Genomic DNA, 18147 nt, shown 5'->3' with positions numbered 1-18147 from the left:
TATCCTATTTATGAGGAAATGGGAAAACCTACATTAAGCTTGGGACTGATCAATCCAAGTGTAGATTTTCTTATAAGTTGTGAGGCCTGAAGGGACTGAAAAGACACCAGTAAAGGCGCTTTCTTTTATATTGCAAATGAAAAGTGTGTTGGCAATAGTGTTTATAGTACGTATACTGTGTATAAAAATATAATATATAAACATATAAATAAAAATAGAAATGCATGTGGTGTCATCAAATGAGCTCATATAGACTTATGTCTATATGTTTAGTATTTGTGTACATGTGTAAAGTTAGAACCTGGTTCAGTGTGAGCTGGGTGAGTTGGAGCTGTTTATAAGCTAAAGTCTGCGCTGAGTTGGTAGTGAGTGTGCTTCGTGCCTATGCTGCAATATGTTTGAGTAGAGAGAAAGAAAAAAAGAGAAGCCCAGGCTTTGTGTGTGTGATTGAAATGAGAGCTCTGTTACTCTCCGCTGTGTATGTCCATCCATCCATCCTTTTCTAGAGTCAGTTCCAGACTTCCTTCTCCCTGGACACTTCCTCCAGCTCTTCCGGTGGGATCCCAAGACGTTCCCAGGCCAGCCAAGAGACGTAGTCTCTCCAGCAAGTCCTGGGTCTTCCTCGGGGGCCTCCTACCGGTGGGACATGCCCGGAACACCTCCCCAGGGAGGTGTCCAGGAGGCATCCGAACCAGATGCCCGAGCATCCTCAACTGGCTCCTCTCAATGTGGAGGAGCAGCGACTCTACTCCGAGCTCCTCCCGGGTGACAGAGCTCCTCACCTTATCTCTAAGGGAGCGCCCAGCCACCCTGCGGAGGAAGCTCATTTCAGCCGCTTGTATCCGTGACCTTGCCCTTTCATTCATGACCCAAAGCTCATGACCATAGGTGAGTTTAGGATCGTAGATTGACCGGTAAATTGAGAGCTTTGCCTTTTGGCTCAGCTCCCTCTCCCACCGACCGCATTACTGCAGCCGCCGTACTGATCCGTCTGTTAAACTCACACTCCTTCCTTCTCTCACTCGTGAATAAGACCCCAAGATACTTAAACTCCTCCACTTGGGGCAGGAACTCTCCTCCAACCTGGAGAGAGCAAACCACCTTTTTCCGGTCGAGAACCATGGCCTCAGATTTGGAGGAACTAATTCTCATCCCAGCCGCTTCACACTCAGCTGCAAACCGCACCAGCGCACGCTGGAGGTCCTGGCCTGATGAAGCCAACAGGACACAGGACACACACAGTTATCCGCCAGATCGTCGTTAGTGAATCCTTGACTCCACCTTCCAGCATTTCGCTCGTTCAGCTCATCCTGTTGCCGACCCAGTTCCGTGTTCCTGACTACCGCTCCTCGTCTGATCCTGAACGGTACTGTAAACCCTTCGTCTCTGTTGCTGAACTCTGCCTGTTACTGGAACCGATCACGCCTGTCCTTCCTGTACCTCAATAGACACGAGGTCTATCCGTGCATGACCAGGACTGTCTGTAATTATGAGAACTGTATTAAAACCCTTGAACTTTACCATCTGTCTGCCGTCTCAGCACTGTGCATTTGGGTCCGCGCTCTGCCGTTCCCTGACACATTGCATGGGTATAATGTATCTGGCCTGGTGGAATCTAGTTTCCATTTTTCCATTTTCAGTTTTCACTTTTTGTCAGACTTTAGGTTGATTAGGTAAAGTTAATAAACATACAGTAAACTAGTCTTATGCAGCTACGCGTAGGGAGTTAGGGAGTCACCTGCATCTGCATTTTTGTGAGCAAAACCAATGTTCATGATTTCCTGTGGGTCATCACAGTCACTAGGAATGATTATTAGGCCAGTTGTTTAAAACAGAGGCCAAACCAAGATGTCAGTGAGGATATTTTTAAGTATACATATATACAGTATAGAGTCATCTGTGGAGTAAAAGTACATACTAAACAATGAGGTCAGTGGATGAGTCAGTCAAAGTGTTGAAGGAGGAGATTGAGAAATGCTCACACAAATGGAGGAAACAGAAACATGAATCCACGTCGCCCTGGCCGTTAAAGGGGACATTTAATTTGAGGCAGTGTGCAGAGATGAAGGGTTTAATAAAAACCTACAAGGACAAATCTGCAAAACGGAACCTTAAACAGAACGAGAAAATGCATTGCAACAATTATTTATAAACTGTGCAAAAATTATGGGCAAAGAGATGACTCAATATTGTGATAATGAATCTAATCAGATCACTATAATAAAGTCTCTTCCAGATGCCAGGCTGATGGCTGTAGAATTAATGAAACCTTTAAAGACAAAGAAGCCAGGTCACCCAGTAGCTGACCTAGAAGGTACAGGAAAGGGATGAGTTTTTAGAGATGTGCGAAGTTTATTTAAATGAAATAAATGTCGTGTTATTCCATTGCAGGAAAGAAGAGGACAAAGAAGATCAAACTCCCGATCACTGATGAGCCCTGAGTGACACTGCTAACTCATCTAGCAGAACAAGGTCACTATGGGGTGCCGAATGTAAAAGGAGCACCTACTGTATAACTAGTTTTCTCATATTCAAATAAATGACACGTTTTCCTACATTTAGTTAAATGTGCAAAAGTCAAAATGTAAATGTTAAATGTAAATGTTAAATGATCACCGAGTGCAAGACTGAATATTTATGAATGTGCAAGTAGACTCCACCCCTACCCTCAAACAGCGCTGTCTCTGATCAGAGGCGCGAACTCAAACAGCTCAAACAGTGTGCGCAAACCCCGCTCACATCTGACCTGGAAACTTTTGTTTTTAGCCTGGACGTAACTTCGGCTAGCTAGTAAAGTTAGCTAACTAATTCTCCACCGGCGCCACAGAAATATTCTATTTAAACCTACTTAACTCCCCATTAATGGTGTTTACGACAGAACAGCAGTTTGAAGTGGAGCCTCAGCCCGCACACCTCCCGTTACAGCCCGTTTAATCTCCGCTAATGGGACGGAGTTGGAGCTGGCGGCCATGATGGCTTCGACTTCAGGCTTCTCGCGAGTATTGCGTCCACCGATCCAGAGTCAGATGTGGGCGGAGCTATGCGTTTCGGGCTATACCGTTTCGGGCTATACCGTTTGAGGTGTTTAAGTCCGCGTAACTGATCTAGGATCATAGGGGGTGGAGTTTACTTAAATATTCAGTTCGATCATTTAGATTTAACATTTAGATTTAACATTTAACATTTAAATTTAACATTTAACATTAACATTTACATTTACTGCTCTCTCCAGGTTAGAGGAGAGTTCCTGCCCCAAGTATCTTGGGGTCTTGTTCACAAGTGAGGGAAGGAAGGAGCGTAATTTAACAGACAGATCGGTGCGGCGGCTGCAGTAATGTGATCGGTGTATCGGTCTGTCGTGGTGAAGAGGGAGCTGAGCCAAAAGGCAAAGCTCTCAATTTACCGGTCAATCTACGTTCCTACCCTCACCTATGGTCATGAGCTTTGGGTCATGACCGACTGCTGCCCCCGCAACCCGGCCCCGGATAAGCGGTTGAAAATGGATGGATGGATGGATGGATGGATTTACATTTAACATTTACATTTAACATTTACATTTAACATTTACATTTAACATTTACATTTAACATTTACATTTAGTCTTTTGCACATTTAAGTAAATGTGAGAAAACATGTTGTGTCATTTAGTAAAATGTAAAACTAGTTATAAAGTAGCTCCTTTTACATTCAGCACCCCATACTGTAGGTCACAAGCTAGCCTCTCTAAATTATAGTTTTCGTGGAGCAAGAGGTTTCTCTCTTAGCTCATGTGCACAATAAATACCTCTGAGCTCATGACCCCATGACCTGACTGACTAAAACATGCCCAACAGAATGACCATGACACATATATTATGTTTCGTTGTTTTTGTTGATTTTTGTATAATGAGGGTCCACAATTCAATTTAATTTCATTTTCTAGCTTGGTGATGTGTTCATGAAACCTTGACAACTTCAATAGTTCTTCCTAGGCAGAGCAGCAGTGGAGAAGCTGTGCCAGCGGAAACATCCCTCTCAAACTAATTTTCTTTCCTAACCGATTTCTTTCCTACCAACCTTCTTCCACAGGTTACATCAGTATCAGAGGAGGGTGTGTCATCTAACCTGCTACACATGTGGTTCTGTCATGTTTTCTGATGTCTACAAAGATGTTATGAAGCAGAAAGCAAACTACATGTTCTATTTAGTCTAACCCTAACCATGGCTCTGTAGGGTGGTTTATTCTACGCTAGTGTAGATCAGTCTGCCCCTCAGCTATCAGTTTACAGGTAACAGCTGGAGTACTAGTCCAGTGAAAGCAGACAGTGACACAGCGGAAGTCTCTGTGATACAGTGAATATGGATGTGAAATGAAAACTGTGTGATTTTGTTATTTACCTGTTTACAGGCAGCGTGCGAGGGATCACCTGTGGGAAGTTGAAAGTAGAGGCCAATGAAAGCAGACGGTGACACAGCGGAAGTATGTTGGATCTCCGAATGGCCTGGAAGCAAGAGATTATGTGTTCGGTGCGAAGGCCATGAGCAAACTGGGCCAACTGGGTTCAAGCAGAAAGGCTGGGCATCGGATGAGGTTTCCAGGACAACACAGAGGGTGCAGTGCCGCAGCTTCCAGTACAACAGTGATGGACAAAGAAGGAGTCTATGGAGACGCCAGTTCTTCCAACTCTAGCTATACTGAGAAGTCTAACCCACCTGATAGTGTGGGGCTGCACTGACCAACACGGCTACAGGGTGTGGGTGGAGGGCTGCCCTTAGCTGCATCGTTGATATACACTGATGTTGGAATCTGAACGTGCATGAGCTGTGGTTGTTGTGAAGTCTGTGAAGAATCTCTTGTGATACAGTGAATATGGATGTTAAAGGAAAACTGTGTGATTTTGTTATTTACTTGTTTACAGGCAGCGTGCGAGGGATCACCTGTGGGAAGTTGAAAGTAGTTTAGCTTTGCACAGCCAAGGTTCACGTTATGTCCATGTCTCTCTAGTGCAGGGGTGGGTACTCCTGGTCCTCAAGGGCCGGTGTCCCTGCTGGTTTTCCAACTCTCACCGCTGATCAACATGACAAGGTGTATCAGTTAGCTTTTTCAACTGACTAAATGTGACATACCCAGGTAAGTCTGAGGGTAAGTTAGTGATTAACCCCAGCTTTCGGTTCCAAAAACTTTCAGGGTATGCATGTAACCACAGCAACTTAGTCTCAGAGCAGGTTATGTTCTGCTCCAGAGCAGGTTATGTTCAGAGACACGTATTAATATTTTTTTCCTAACTGGATGATTATTTGAAGGAGCCTTATCGTTTTTCTAAAGAATCATTAATGTTTTTAACAAGCCATTTGAAACCTTTCATTTCAAACTTAAACATGGGTCTGTGTTTACCACAGAAAGCATTCTGTGCGTAGCTCTTCGTTATTTTTTCATCAGGGCAGGTTTGTTCTTTCTATGATAATCTATGACACAAAGTACAACACAAAGTCCTCGGACGTACTGCACACTTTCCGTATTACCTTCCATTACAGAGTTTCCAAACGTGATTGGGTGCATCGATAGCATCCATCCATTTTCTGAACCGCTTATTCCCTAATGCGGGGTCTCGGGGTACTCCACACAGTGGAGTGTTCAGGGCCGCCCCCGGGAATCGAACCCAGAACCTTCTTGCTGTGAGGCGACCCACCGCACCACCGTGCCGCCCATCGGTGGCACCCACATTCCTATTAAAGCTCCATCAGTCAATGAGGGAGACTGTGTTAATAGGAAGTCATTTCACAGTATCAATGTGCAGGTAACTATTATTTCCTGTTCAGAATCTTTTGGTTTAAAGACCATTAAACTCATTACTGTTTCCACTAACTAGGTAATATGTGAGGTATGTGGTAGGAGGTATAGGTAATATATATATATATATATATATATATATATATATATATATATATATATATATATATATATATATATTAACATTAACATAGTCTCCCTCATTAACTGAAGGAGCTTTAATAGAAATGTGGGTGCTATCGATGCACTCAATCACGTTTGGAAACACTGAAATGGAAAGTAATAAAGTGATACGGAAAGAGTGTGTGTGTCCAGTAAATTCGAGGTGTATGCATTAAAATATGTGTCATAGATTATCGTGGAAGGGACAAACCTGCCATCCTGTGGAATCTTCTTTAATGACACGCAGAGGTTTGTGGCCAGGGAACTGTACAATTGTGCACAGGAACCGTTTCAGGGCCACACACACGGTATGAACGGCTCTACACACCGTTGCCTTTCCCACATGCTCTGCATCGTCCAAATTAAACAAAAAATGCTTTCTGTGGTAAGCGCAGACCCATGGTTTTATAAATTTGAAATGAACGGTTTCAAAAGGTTCGTTAAATAAATTAAAGATTCTTTAGAAAAGCGATAACGCTCCTTCAAATAATCATCCGGATATGAAAAAACATTGATACGTGGCCTTATGACTTTCTCACAGTGGAAAACGTCTCCACGTCCACAGGTTCGTCATCAAACGGGCATGCCATGCTTAGACTCGAACACCGGCTCTTTCGAGCATCGACTCTCAGAGCTGAATCTTAAGCGCATGACACATCAGTATTGTCTAGCAACAGTGAGCACGACTCTACAGTGACAGGCTGAATTGTGGAATCCGAGCGCATCGATCAGGATTTACTCCATCAGCAGACTTAACTGGTCGATTGCAGGGCAAATATCGAACGGTGTCTTTTACAACCAACATAGTTTAAGAATTCTGCCAAACCCCATGCAGAATGGCAGGTTTAAAGTGAACGGATCGACAAAAGGCGAGTTTCGTCGTGAGTTGGTGTTATTATATCAGTGTACGACAGTTATCTCCAAGCTAACAAAGCGGCTAATGCTAACCACTGATTTTGTGTAATTTATTTTGTAACTAGCCCTTTTTTGCTTGTGCGCTGTCGATTCTTGCTTGGGATTTTTTGGCATTGATACCTACCACTACAGCCTTTTGTTCTTGTTTGTCCACCACTACTTTGTCGGGTTGGTTGGCCATTCCCAGTTTATTAGTCTGTATCTGGATTCTGGATACCACAACCTCCACATCAAATATATATTAGAAAACAACAACTCCCTTCTCACCCCACGCGGGTGGTCTCATCCACTTTCCAAGCTCGGGTCCTCTACCAGAGGCCAGGGAGCTTGAGGGTTCTGCGCAGTATCCTTGCTGTTCCTAGGACTGCACTTTTCTGGACTGAGATTTCGGATGTTTTTCCAGGGATCTGTTGTAGCCACTCCTCCAGTTTGGGGGTCACAGCCCCTAGTGCTCCGATCACCACAGGCACCACTGTGGCCTTCACCTTCCAAGCCTTCTCCAGTTCTTCTCTGAGCCCTTGGTATTTCTCTAGTTTCTCATGTTCCTTTTTCCTGATGTTGCCATCGCTTGGTATTGCCACATCCACCACTACGGCTTTCCTCTGCTCTTTATCCACCACCACAATGTCTGGTTGGTTCGCCATTACCATTCTGTCAGTCTGGATCTGGAAGTCCCACAGGATCTTGGCTCGCTCGTTCTCTACCACCTTGGGAGGTGTTTCCCACTTTGACCTTGGGGTTTCCAGTCCATACTCCGCGCAGATGTTCCTGTATACTATGCCAGCCACTTGGTTATGGCGTTCCATGTATGCTTTCCCTGCCAGCATCTTACACCCTGCAGTTATGTGCTGGACCGTCTCAGGGGCCACTTTGCACAATCTACACCTTGGGTCTTGTCTGGTGTGGTAGATCTGGGCCTCTATGGCTCTGGTGCTCAGGGCCTGCTCCTGTGCAGCCAGGATGAGTGCCTCTGTGCTGTCCTTCAGCCCAGCCCTTTCAAGCCATTGGTAGGATTTGTTGAGATCAGCCAGCTCAGTTATGTTCCGGTGGTACATCCCGTGTAAGGGCTTGTCCCCCCATGAATGTCCCTCTTCCAGCATCTCATCCTCTGTTCTCCACTGCCTGAGACATTCACTCAGCACGTCATCTGTCGGGGCCTTATCCTTGATGTACTTATGGATCTTGGATGTTTCATCCCGGATAGAGGCTCTCACGCTCACTAGTCCTCGGCCTCCTTCTTTGTTATGTTATGTATATGTATAATGTATAATATATATGTATATGTATATAATATATATGTATATGGTTCGTGGTAGGTCTAACCTGTTTATTTGTTTTTTGTAAAAGTGCCTTGAGATGAAAGTTTTGATTTTTGGCGCTATATAAATAGCAAATACAACTAGAACAAAACAAGTCCAGAGTAGCCTAGTCTGACGTAGTTCAATACATGTCTACTGCTTGGAAATGTGAATATTTTATACATTTTTGTAATATTTTGTAAATGAGATTAATATTTAATTTAACACTAAAGAGGCGTCAGTGATGCTGCAGCTTCCCCTGCTGGTGACGGCTCAGGTGGACCTGGTCCTGCTACTGGTGTCTGCCTTTGCCTTCTGGACCAGACTGGGTCACCTCAGCTACCCCAACGCTGTGGTGTGAGTACCTTCATGAATGATCTTCACACCAAATTACATTATATTTGTATAGTTTTCACAAACACTGGAGGCTTAATGCTGATGTGTATGTGTATTTAGGTTTGATGAGGTGTATTATGGCCAGTTTGTGTCACTCTACATGAGGAGAGTTTTTTTCGTTGACGACAGCGGACCTCCGCTTGGTCACATGATTTTGGCCCTTGGAGGTCAGTTAGAAAATGTTTTTGTGACTGTATTTTATGTTTCTTTTGTCATTTTATATAGCTAATTAATGTGTGTGTTGTAGCGTACCTGGGGGGATTTGATGGGAACTTTGCATGGAACAGAATTGGAGCAGGTATGAACATAGTTCCTGTCACACCACCAACCACTTGAGGAAGTACCCTGGTTTTCAACCATCTTCAGTTTGGTCAACATGTTGTTCTGTGCCTAAATAAGTTAGAACCATTTTATTTGTAGTAGCTTTGATTCTAGTGTGATGGTTTGTGTTTTATTGTCCAGAGTATCCCAGCAGTGTGAGTGTGTATAGTCTACGGTTGCTGCCCGCTCTGTGTGGAGCTCTCTGTGTTCCTCTGGTTTACCTGTTGACCCTGGAGCTCAGGTTTTCTCACGTGTCTGCTTTGTCAGCTGCACTGCTGCTGCTGCTGGGTGAGCATTGACACATGATAATCAGAAACTGCAATATTAAAATCCGTTAGTCCTGCATGCAGTAGGTGCAGCAGTCTTTGCGAGGTAAAATGCGAGTGTGGATTTTGGGGGGCTCTTGAGCATTACATTGAACAAGGTTCTGTGTTCTTTTCTTTGTTGTGTATTTCCCAGATAACTCTTTCATCGTTCAGTCTCGTTTCATGTTACTGGAATCTGTTCTCATCTTCTTCATGTTGTTGGCCTTTTTTTCATACCTGCACTTCCACAACTCTACCAGCAGGTAAAAAAATGTTAACAAAAATATCATAGTGCAAAAGTCCCTGACTGAACCAACCAATTCTCCTGTCATTCTTATTCAGCCCCTGGTCCAAGTATGGTTGGCTGCTCCTCTCTGGTACCTCCTGCGCTGCAGCTGTTGGGTGAGATGCTGACTTGTGATCTTGAATGCCAACATTTTCTCTGTTTACCTTTGAAATACAAACTGTGTCTGCATTTGATGTCAGGGTGAAGTATATGGGTTTGTTTTCCTACGTGCTGCTGCTTGGCATGGCATCTTTGCACATGTGGACCCTGATTGGGGAACGATCTGTCAGTCATGTGAGCCCTGATACACACTGAGTTAAAAGAATTACTGATGAGTTTACTAATGATTTTATATTCAAAAGCACCACAGTGCTCACACTGTAGCTGAATACATTCTGAAATTGTGTGTGTGTGTGTGTGTGTGTGTGTGTGTGTGTGTGTGTGTGTGTGTGTGTGTGTGTGTGTGTGTGTGTGTGTGTGTGTGTGTGTGTGTGTGTGTGTGTGTGTGTAGCTGAATGTGTTTGTGCACTGTGTGTGTAGAGTGGTGTGTTTGGTGGTGGTTCCTGTTCTGCTCTATGTGTTCTGGTTCTACGTTCATCTGAGTCTCCTTAACCGCAGTGGACCACATGACCAACTGATGAGCTCTGCCTTCCAGGCCAGTCTACAGGTACAGACACACAGATATGGGCATTCATTTAAGTCCCTAGAAACTCCATGTGGATTTAGCTGCTGGTGGTCCTTCAGAAGGTTCCAGGGAGTTAGTGGCCATGTGGAAGCTTAATTATGTAGTCACAAAGAGATTTTGTGTTTTAAAGGGGTCCTAACATTCCTTATTCTCCTAACCAGGTCCTTCAGGTAGTTAAAGATGTTCTTTGCAGAGTCCAGTGTATGTTTGGTGAACCACGCTGCTCACCCTTAACACAACGCCATAATGTTTGATGTTTGATTTGTGGGCTCTGCCTTCAGGGTGGTCTCTCTAGGATCACACAGGGTCAGCCACTGGACGTTGCCTACGGCAGTCAGGTGACTCTGAGGAGCTCAGCCGCCCAGCCAATCCCTTGCTGGCTTCACTCACACAAAGCCAATTACCCAATCAGGTGCAGTGAGCTCGCACACAGTCATTTTGAAGCCTTTTAGTTAAAGCTTAACTGATGTAGCTTGATGTTTCCTGCATTCAGGTATGAGAATGGGCGAGGCAGTTCCCATCAACAACAGGTCACCTGTTACCCGTTTAAAGACGTTAACAACTGGTGGATCATCAAAGATCCCAGCAAGTAGGTCATCTGTAGGACCCTGGGCATACTGGGAGATGTGGTCCCTGTCTCACTGTTCTGGTCCTCTCAGACAGCAGCTGGTCGTTAGCAGTCCTCCTCGACCTGTCCGTCATGGTGATTTTATCCAGCTGGTTCATGGAATGACCTCACGCTTACTCAACAGGTGAAGATGGTGTGCATTTAAAGCTAATCATAGACCTGTGGTACTGGCAGGTTTGAGTGTTTTAGATAATAGACAGTTTAACAATAATGCCTTCCAGTCACTTCCAGGCATCCCAATAACCTAATGATTTGTGTGACCAGTGCTCAGTCTGGACACTTGTTCCAGTTCTAATGCTGATGGACAAATAACTTGAAGACTACGCACAATTCTCTGAAACATGTGCTGGTGTATGTGTCTGCAATAAGCTGACTGCTGTCCATCAGTCATTAAACGTGACACTCAGTACCTAAAAGGACACTGAGAAGGTCAAAGATATGCTCTACCATTGTCTACCTGAAGGAATGGAAAGAAAAAACATTTACAGTTAAGCCCTAACAAAATAAATACATTTTAGCTTTAGCTTAGAGGCAGCTGAACCACAACCTGAACTTGGCCAGGTTTCACAGAGTAGCTTGATAGCTGGCTGCAGCTTTTCAGGATTCACTGAAGAAACTGTAAGTAGGGACTTCCAGTGGTCCAGCCTAAACTGACCCCTGCTGGATGCTGTGGTGTTTCTGTTCTGATGACATGACCTGTATGATGATAGATCACTGCGAGCACCTGTAACCTTTATGGATGTGTGTGTTCCAGTCATGATGTGGCAGCTCCCATGACTCCTCATGCTCAAGAAGTATCCGGTTACATCGACTTCAATGTCTCTATGTTGGCTCAGGATCTGTGGAAAGTGGTGAGGTGTTCACACTGTCAGTAATCAGCACGGCATGAAAATACATCAGTGTAGGCAGAATAATGTGTTAATTATAAGTGAACTCTAGGTACTAAAGGCCTAAGAGGCTGTGTTGTCTGGTCTTTACAGCTCACACAGGTCAGTTATTAAGTAGAGATGGTTGGTGGGGGTCGGATAGTATTCTTATAGCTACAGAAATATAATCCAAATCAACATTATACATTAATAATAATAATGAGGTCAACATCTTGATATCAAGTACAAACGGGGTGTATATGCATTTGTGTTCAGGAAGTTTCTAACAGGGAATCTGACAGTGAGGTGTGGAAGACGATCCTGTCTGAAGTGCGGTTGGTGCATGTCAACACCTCAGCAGCCCTCAAGGTACCAACAGGATGCAGCCATGTGATCTGTGTTGGACGATGTTGTGGACACACTAACTTGTATGTGATTCTGTGTGTGCAGTTGAGTGGTACCTCTCTACCAGACTGGGGTTTCCATCAGCTTGAGGTAGTGGCAGAAAAACTATTTAAAGCTCATAGCAGCAGTTTGAGATGGACAGTCGAGGAGCATCGTTTCGGAACCAGTATGACTTTTGACCTGAATGATTAAATCATGAAGTGGTTCTGTGCACCGATTTTTAATTTTTTAACTTTTATTTGGGGCACGTGGAGCGTCTGTAATAAAAACCTGCATGAACCATCAAATCCTCTGACTACTCACAGCCGTCAGTATTTGACTGTTCCAGTTCAATCCAGGTGTGACTCACATGTTTACAGGTGAGCAGCAGAGGGAGCGGGAGGCCGAGCTTCATTCTCCAACTCAAATTGATGTAGACAGAAAGATTTCCTTCTGGGCAAAGTTTTTAGAGCTGCAGGTATGATGGTGAATCAGTCGTCACTTTATCATCCAGAAACTATGAATATAGATGGCCACTGTAAACATCTGATTCATATTTAGTTTGTTGCTTGTTGTGATATGTGCTGTGTCCCCTTGAAAACGATTCCATTGTTGCTGTGGTAGCAGTAGAGTGATAATTTCTTATTGCCCTGACAGTGGAAGATGCTGACCGTGAAACAGGAAAACACTGAGCACAAATACAGCTCTGCCCCATTAGAGTGGATCACCATGGAAACCAATATTGCATACTGGCTCCACCCCAACAACAATGTAAAACACAGACTAATCACAGAGACTATATTTATGTAATAAAAGTGGTACTTTATTAACACGCTTGTTCTGAAACATGATCGGGTGTTTTTTCAGGCTCAGATCCACCTGATTGGTAACCCTGTGTCATGGGGCCTGGCTAACCTGTGCTTGTTGTCATATCAGCTGCTGGCAGCTGTCTACGTGCTGAGGAGAAGGCGGGGCCTCAAAGACCTACCTGATGGTACAGTATGTGTTGTCTCTACAGCTACCATAGTTAGAGATAGACTTCAGTGGTTGTCAGTGATTGTGTTTCCTCTCACTGTGGGCATCAAGGGCCTCCCATACAAGGGGTATGTATGCTCAAAATCTGTGTAGATCTACCATAGCTCATTGGTTTTGGGTAAGTACTTTTCTACACTAAGAGGTGTAACTGGGAAAACTGGTAATGATATTAAAATGACCATTATTTACACCAGAGAAAAGCAATAAGCAATTCATATTCAGCCATGTGTCTAGAGCTTAACACCTGTGTGTTATAGGTAGGGCTGCAACTAACAACTATTTTGATAATCGATTATTCATCGATTATTCGTCAACTAATTGGGAATATGTAAACTACAGAGACTCCTGGGCTCTAAAAACACCCCCGTCATATGTTGATGCTGCTATTATTTGCTGCTTTTACATTTAGTGTCTGCACGGTTGTGAGTTGAGTCATGGTGATGCAGATGATTACCATGTAGTGATTGCACAGCCAGCTGACGCTCGCAAGTTGCAGTGGAACAAATTAAGTAACAACTAACTTTTAACACAGCAGCACTTAATGAAGCGTCTTCATGGATGGATAAACATTGTTTTTTACTGCTGCTACTTCCGTTACATTGTGTTTTCTTCTTACGTGCTCTCTCTCTCTCTGTAATATTTACAAGCCACACGCTGAGCTTTGCATAAATTTTCAGGATGTTGTCTTTGTTTAATATTTGATACTTAGATAAAGAAAACAGGTCATAGTCTTTTTCCTGCTGCTGGCTTATCTGTTTTCTTCGCCATTTCACCAACAGCTGCGTCAATTTGCTGTCATGCTCCGCTGTAAAGTGGGCAGCCCAAGTAATCGATAACGGAAAGTCATTATGGATTATTTCTGTCATTGATTATTGTCGATGATGTCTATTTGTTGTTGCAGCCCTAGCTATAGGATCTGTTAGAAAATTTGTTGCAGGATCTAATGGAGGATCTGATAAAGGATCTGTTAGAGGCACCCGTTCTTAGAGAATGACACAGCGAGACGTTTTATAGCCAGTCCCAAAACTATAGCTCTAGACCTGTTAGATGATCCGAAGGTTACAGATATGCTCCACCTGAAGGAATGGAAAGAAAAGAAACGTTTAAATGCTACAATCCCATCCTCTCTGAGGATAGACAGACTGATGAGTTCTTAACAGAATGAGCTGTACGCAGTGTCAGCTAAAGTCATAGTGTTATACATTTTACATAGTATTAATTTACAGCTGACCACAAACACTCACTGTTCTGTGCAGATGCAGACTATATTTAAATAAATTAACATATTTATATGGAGGCGTGTCATGGGAGGTGTCTGCTACTCATTCATCTGTGCTTAATTCCACATTGATTGGAATGTACAAAGGCAACATGCACAGATTCAAACTTAGTAGGGCTTAAAACATCTGGATTTTTTTTTCTACTTGCGAAGTTTAATTTGACTTTGTACATGAGGCCTTTTGATACTGGAAATGTAGTTACATAGTAAACATAGGTCTGTATTTGTGCCTGATTCATATGTGATGGTGTCATGTGCAAGCATGAAAACAAATAAAACCATCGCCTTTTCTGACTTGTTTCTAAAGCTGTGGCCCACCCAAACACTATATAATATAGCCGTGTGTGTGTGTGTGTGTGTGTGTGTGTGTGTGTGTGTGTGTGTGTGTGTGTGTGTGTGTGTGTGTGTGTGTGTGTGTGTGTGTGTGTGTGTGTGTGTGTGTGTGTGTGTGTGTGTGTGTGTGTGTCAGGTGTGTGGCATCAGTTTGTCTGTCTGGGCTGTGTATGTGTTGGTGGTTGGTTAGTCAACTTTGTTCCGTTCCTGCTGATGGAGAAAACTCTCTTCCTGTATCATTACCTGCCTGCTCACTGTTACCTTTACCTACTGAGCCCCGCCCTGCTGGAACATGCTCACACTCATCTGCTCAGGTACATACACACACTCCCCTGCTCAGGGACACATAGCCTTGAATTATTAAATATTTGACTTGATAAGTACAGAAAAGTACAACTGATGTTTGAGGATCTGGACTCAGGTCAGGAAATTTATTAGACTGGTCAGGTCTGTGCCATTGATCTCCACGGTCTTTGCTCACATGTAGCACAGCTGTGGAGGTTAGTTTGCAGTTGACAGGAGGCAGACATGATGTTAAAATGCAGTAAAGATGGAGGCTTAAGATAGCACAGACAATGAGAGCAGCAGGAAACAACCCAAACTAACAAGAATTCACAGTTTATAACAATAAGACGTTTAACTAAATGGATTTTCATCAACCTGGACCTGGTCTGGGCTGTTCAGAAGCTAATGATGTGTATTTGTGTTTGTCTTGTTTCTGTTTGCAGGAGAGAGACACACCAGCGTGCTCTGCGTATGTTCATTTTTGCAGGGTTGTTCTCCGTTTTCCTAGCCTATCGAAACTTCTGTCCCCTGACCTATGGCAACCCTGTGCTCTCAGACAATGAACTGCAAGTACTAAAATGGAGAGACACCTGGGACATACTGTATCGCCGACGCTAGAAAAGGGTACAGGTGAACAGACTTCTGCTTTCAAAGGTATAGGTTGTGTAAAGTGCCCTCAATTTTCTGTTTGTCCTTTTAGTGTGACTTTGAATGTCTTTTGAATGACCTGTTGTAAAGATATGTCGATTATCGGCTGTATAAATAAACTGATTTTGGTTGATAATATGCAGCAATGAGATATTGAATTACGTAACCTGAAGTTGTCAAAAATAGTTTGTTTGCATTGATCTGCTTCACTGTAGAATCTGAAGCTAATGTTGCAGTATGTCATCCAGGGTGGCTAACCATCCCAGTGCTGTTCCTTTAATTTTGATGCTATGTTCTAATCTCTAATAGAGTGTTATGATCAATTATATCAAATGCACAACTAAGATCTACAGTAACAGGACAAGGACAGAAACTAGACCATTGTCTGAAGCTAAGAGAAGATCATTAATGACCCTAACCAGAGCTGTTTCTGTGCTATGATGTTTTCTAAATCCTGACTAAAAATCTTTGTACAGGTTATTCCCACTCAGGTGGTGAGATAATTGTTTAGCCACAACTTTTTAAAGAATCTTAGAAATAATAGTTAAATTTGGCTATAGTTGGCTAGTTCCCCAGGGTCCAGAGTAGGTTTTTTTCAATAAAGGTTTGACCACAGCCACCTAAAAGCCTGTGGTACATAGGCAAAGACACAAGACACGCCCCGACTCATGATTCGTTATGATACTTCCTGCTTGGCGATCCTTGGCTGTAGATGATCCCACTACATTGCTTGGTCAATCTGTCCTGCAGGGAATTTGGCACCAGTGTTGCCAGACATACAATAATTATTGTATTTAAAGTTTTGGGGTCTGTACGATCTACCACATTGTAGACCCAGTACACGATAGTTGTGAAACTGTTTTTTGTCATGTTTTGATATAGTTTTGATTGACGCGTACAGTCATGTCTTTGTGAAAAATTATGTATGTAATTTTTGAGTTTGTGCATTTTATTGGTTTTGTTCTTTGAACGCAGTGATGTTAATGCATTTCCATTTTGTGAACCAGTTAAACATATTCATGTCATGAATTAAAAAAAATCGAATTTTATTTTCAATAAACAACGGTTCGGTGAATGTGCACATAAAACTGGTGGGGTTACCTCCAACAAGGTTAAGAACCAATGATCTAGACAGTGATGTCTTTCATTTGGAGGAAATCGTTGATGAATGTCTTTAATGGTAATAATTTTATTAGTGAAGTAGTTCATAAAGTCATTGCTGCTGAGATTTAAGGGGATAGTATAGATAGATAGATAGTATAGACTCAACACAGCTATGACTTTTAGTCAGCCTGACTACAATGCTGAAAAGAAACCTGGGGTTGTTTTTGTTTTTTTCAATTAAGGAGGAATAATAGGATTTTCTAGCAGCACAAAGTGCTTTTTATAGATTATAATTTATATAGACTGTCCTTCCATGCTATGCAGTTTACATTTATTTTGTTGGAACACCACTGTGTCTCTATGTGATAACTAAGATCAAGAGTGGGTGGCGGCTAATATTGTAAAATTGTCTCTGACGTCGGATTTATAAAAATCCTGGTCCAAACTGCATGTGGCATATTGACTTCTATGAATTCATATTCTACTAATAGCGACCCTAGGGTGATTGCAGGATATTTTACTTCTAAAGTTAAACGGAAGAAAGGAACTGCAGCCAGGATCCAATTGACATGGACACAGAAAATGGCATCATGGAGTGAATGCAAACATTCCTGCGTCGGGACCTTGACGACGGCCTTGCCCAGAGCTGCTACATCTATGGATCTAGCAACCATAACCATTAGTGATGGGAGGTTCGTCTCAGAGAGACTGCTCTTTTGGATCAGCTCCCAAAGAGGAGCAGTCTTTTTCGACTCCTGAACGGCTTTTAATGTAGGATTTTTTTGTAGGCTCTTTATTTTACCTTAACTAGTCACAATTACCCATTTAGGAGCAAAAATAGTGCTATTAAAGTGAAGAATGCTTATTGGTGCTTTTATTTTGAAAGGATTCAGAGGAAGTGTCTGATTAATTACTACAATCAACCCTTGCTAAACAGGCTTGTTACACCAAAACCATAATAGCTATCACAAACATAACTATACTTTATGAGGCTTTAATGAGCGTTTGGTATGAGTTTTATGTTTGAAGACTAAAAAATTGTGGCCACAGTTACAATTTCAAAATGCCAGTCCTTGTGATTTGGCGCTATATAAATAAATTGAATTGAATTCTCCTTTTCTCACCAAACGTCTCAAAGACAGATGCATCAGAGTCTATGTGAGGAATTCTGGAACACTCTGTGCTTTGAGGCAGCTACAGACTTAAGTATAAATCTGAGGGCTTAAACAGACACATCATTAGAAAGAAGACAAGTATGACTACAAACGGGTGAAAATAATATGTTCATAGAGTAAAAATTGTGGTTGTAATGATTTAAATAGAAAGGTTTTGTCTTAAAAAAACGTGTTCTCAGACTCTAGCTGTGACATCACGCACTCTAGCTCACGCAATACACACTAATGGAAAAGATGAAAATTCCTCAAATACCACCCTTTGCTTAAACTGC

General features: G+C 42.8%; 1 protein-coding gene and 1 long non-coding RNA gene across 6 annotated transcripts; one reads left to right on the top strand and one right to left on the bottom strand.

Moving 5' to 3' along the window:
- Positions 1–1580: 1580 nt before the first annotated feature.
- LOC114862627 (uncharacterized) lies at positions 1581–6603 on the bottom strand. Of its 2 annotated transcripts, XR_003787012.3 has the most exons (4): positions 6472–6603; positions 4918–5048; positions 4378–4832; positions 1581–2307 (listed from the first exon to the last, which is right to left on the bottom strand). It is a non-coding gene; the product is annotated as an uncharacterized LOC114862627 (long non-coding RNA). The 2 variants fall into 2 exon arrangements; XR_003787011.3 differs by having other exon boundaries at positions 4378–5048.
- Positions 6603–15732, top strand: pomt1 (protein-O-mannosyltransferase 1). Of its 4 annotated transcripts, none has more exons than XM_029163143.3 (20): positions 6603–6801; positions 8379–8502; positions 8602–8708; positions 8789–8839; positions 9004–9150; positions 9322–9430; positions 9510–9569; positions 9654–9747; positions 9965–10120; positions 10420–10550; positions 10632–10727; positions 10798–10890; positions 11521–11617; positions 11909–12001; positions 12083–12203; positions 12397–12494; positions 12674–12787; positions 12884–13010; positions 14800–14977; positions 15392–15732. In XM_029163143.3, exons 1-20 carry the CDS (start codon positions 6762–6764, stop codon positions 15564–15566), a joined length of 2211 nt encoding a protein of 736 aa, XP_029018976.1. In that variant the 5' UTR covers positions 6603–6761; the 3' UTR covers positions 15567–15732. The 4 variants fall into 4 exon arrangements, with proteins under 4 accessions (XP_029018976.1, XP_029018975.1, XP_029018977.1 ...); XM_029163142.3 differs by having other exon boundaries at positions 6603–6813; XM_029163144.3 differs by lacking the exon at positions 10798–10890 and having other exon boundaries at positions 6603–6813.
- Positions 15733–18147: the final 2415 nt, after the last annotated feature.

The sequence above is a fragment of the Betta splendens genome, chromosome 9 (assembly GCF_900634795.4).
Source record: "Betta splendens chromosome 9, fBetSpl5.4, whole genome shotgun sequence".
Classification (NCBI taxonomy): domain Eukaryota; kingdom Metazoa; phylum Chordata; class Actinopteri; order Anabantiformes; family Osphronemidae; genus Betta; species Betta splendens.
The sequence above is the reverse complement of the archived record's forward strand: the minus strand, read 5'-3'. Positions and strand labels throughout refer to the sequence as shown.

Coding starts and splice junctions, on each gene's coding strand:
- pomt1 (XM_029163142.3), top strand. CDS start 6,762: ATGCAGAATGGCAGGTTTAAAGTGAACGGATCGACAAAAGGCGAGTTT. Junction 6,814..8,378: donor GACAAAAGGCGAGTTTCGTC/GTGAGTTGGTGT, acceptor TTAACACTAAAG/AGGCGTCAGTGATGCTGCAG. Junction 10,551..10,631: donor AAAGCCAATTACCCAATCAG/GTGCAGTGAGCT, acceptor TCCTGCATTCAG/GTATGAGAATGGGCGAGGCA.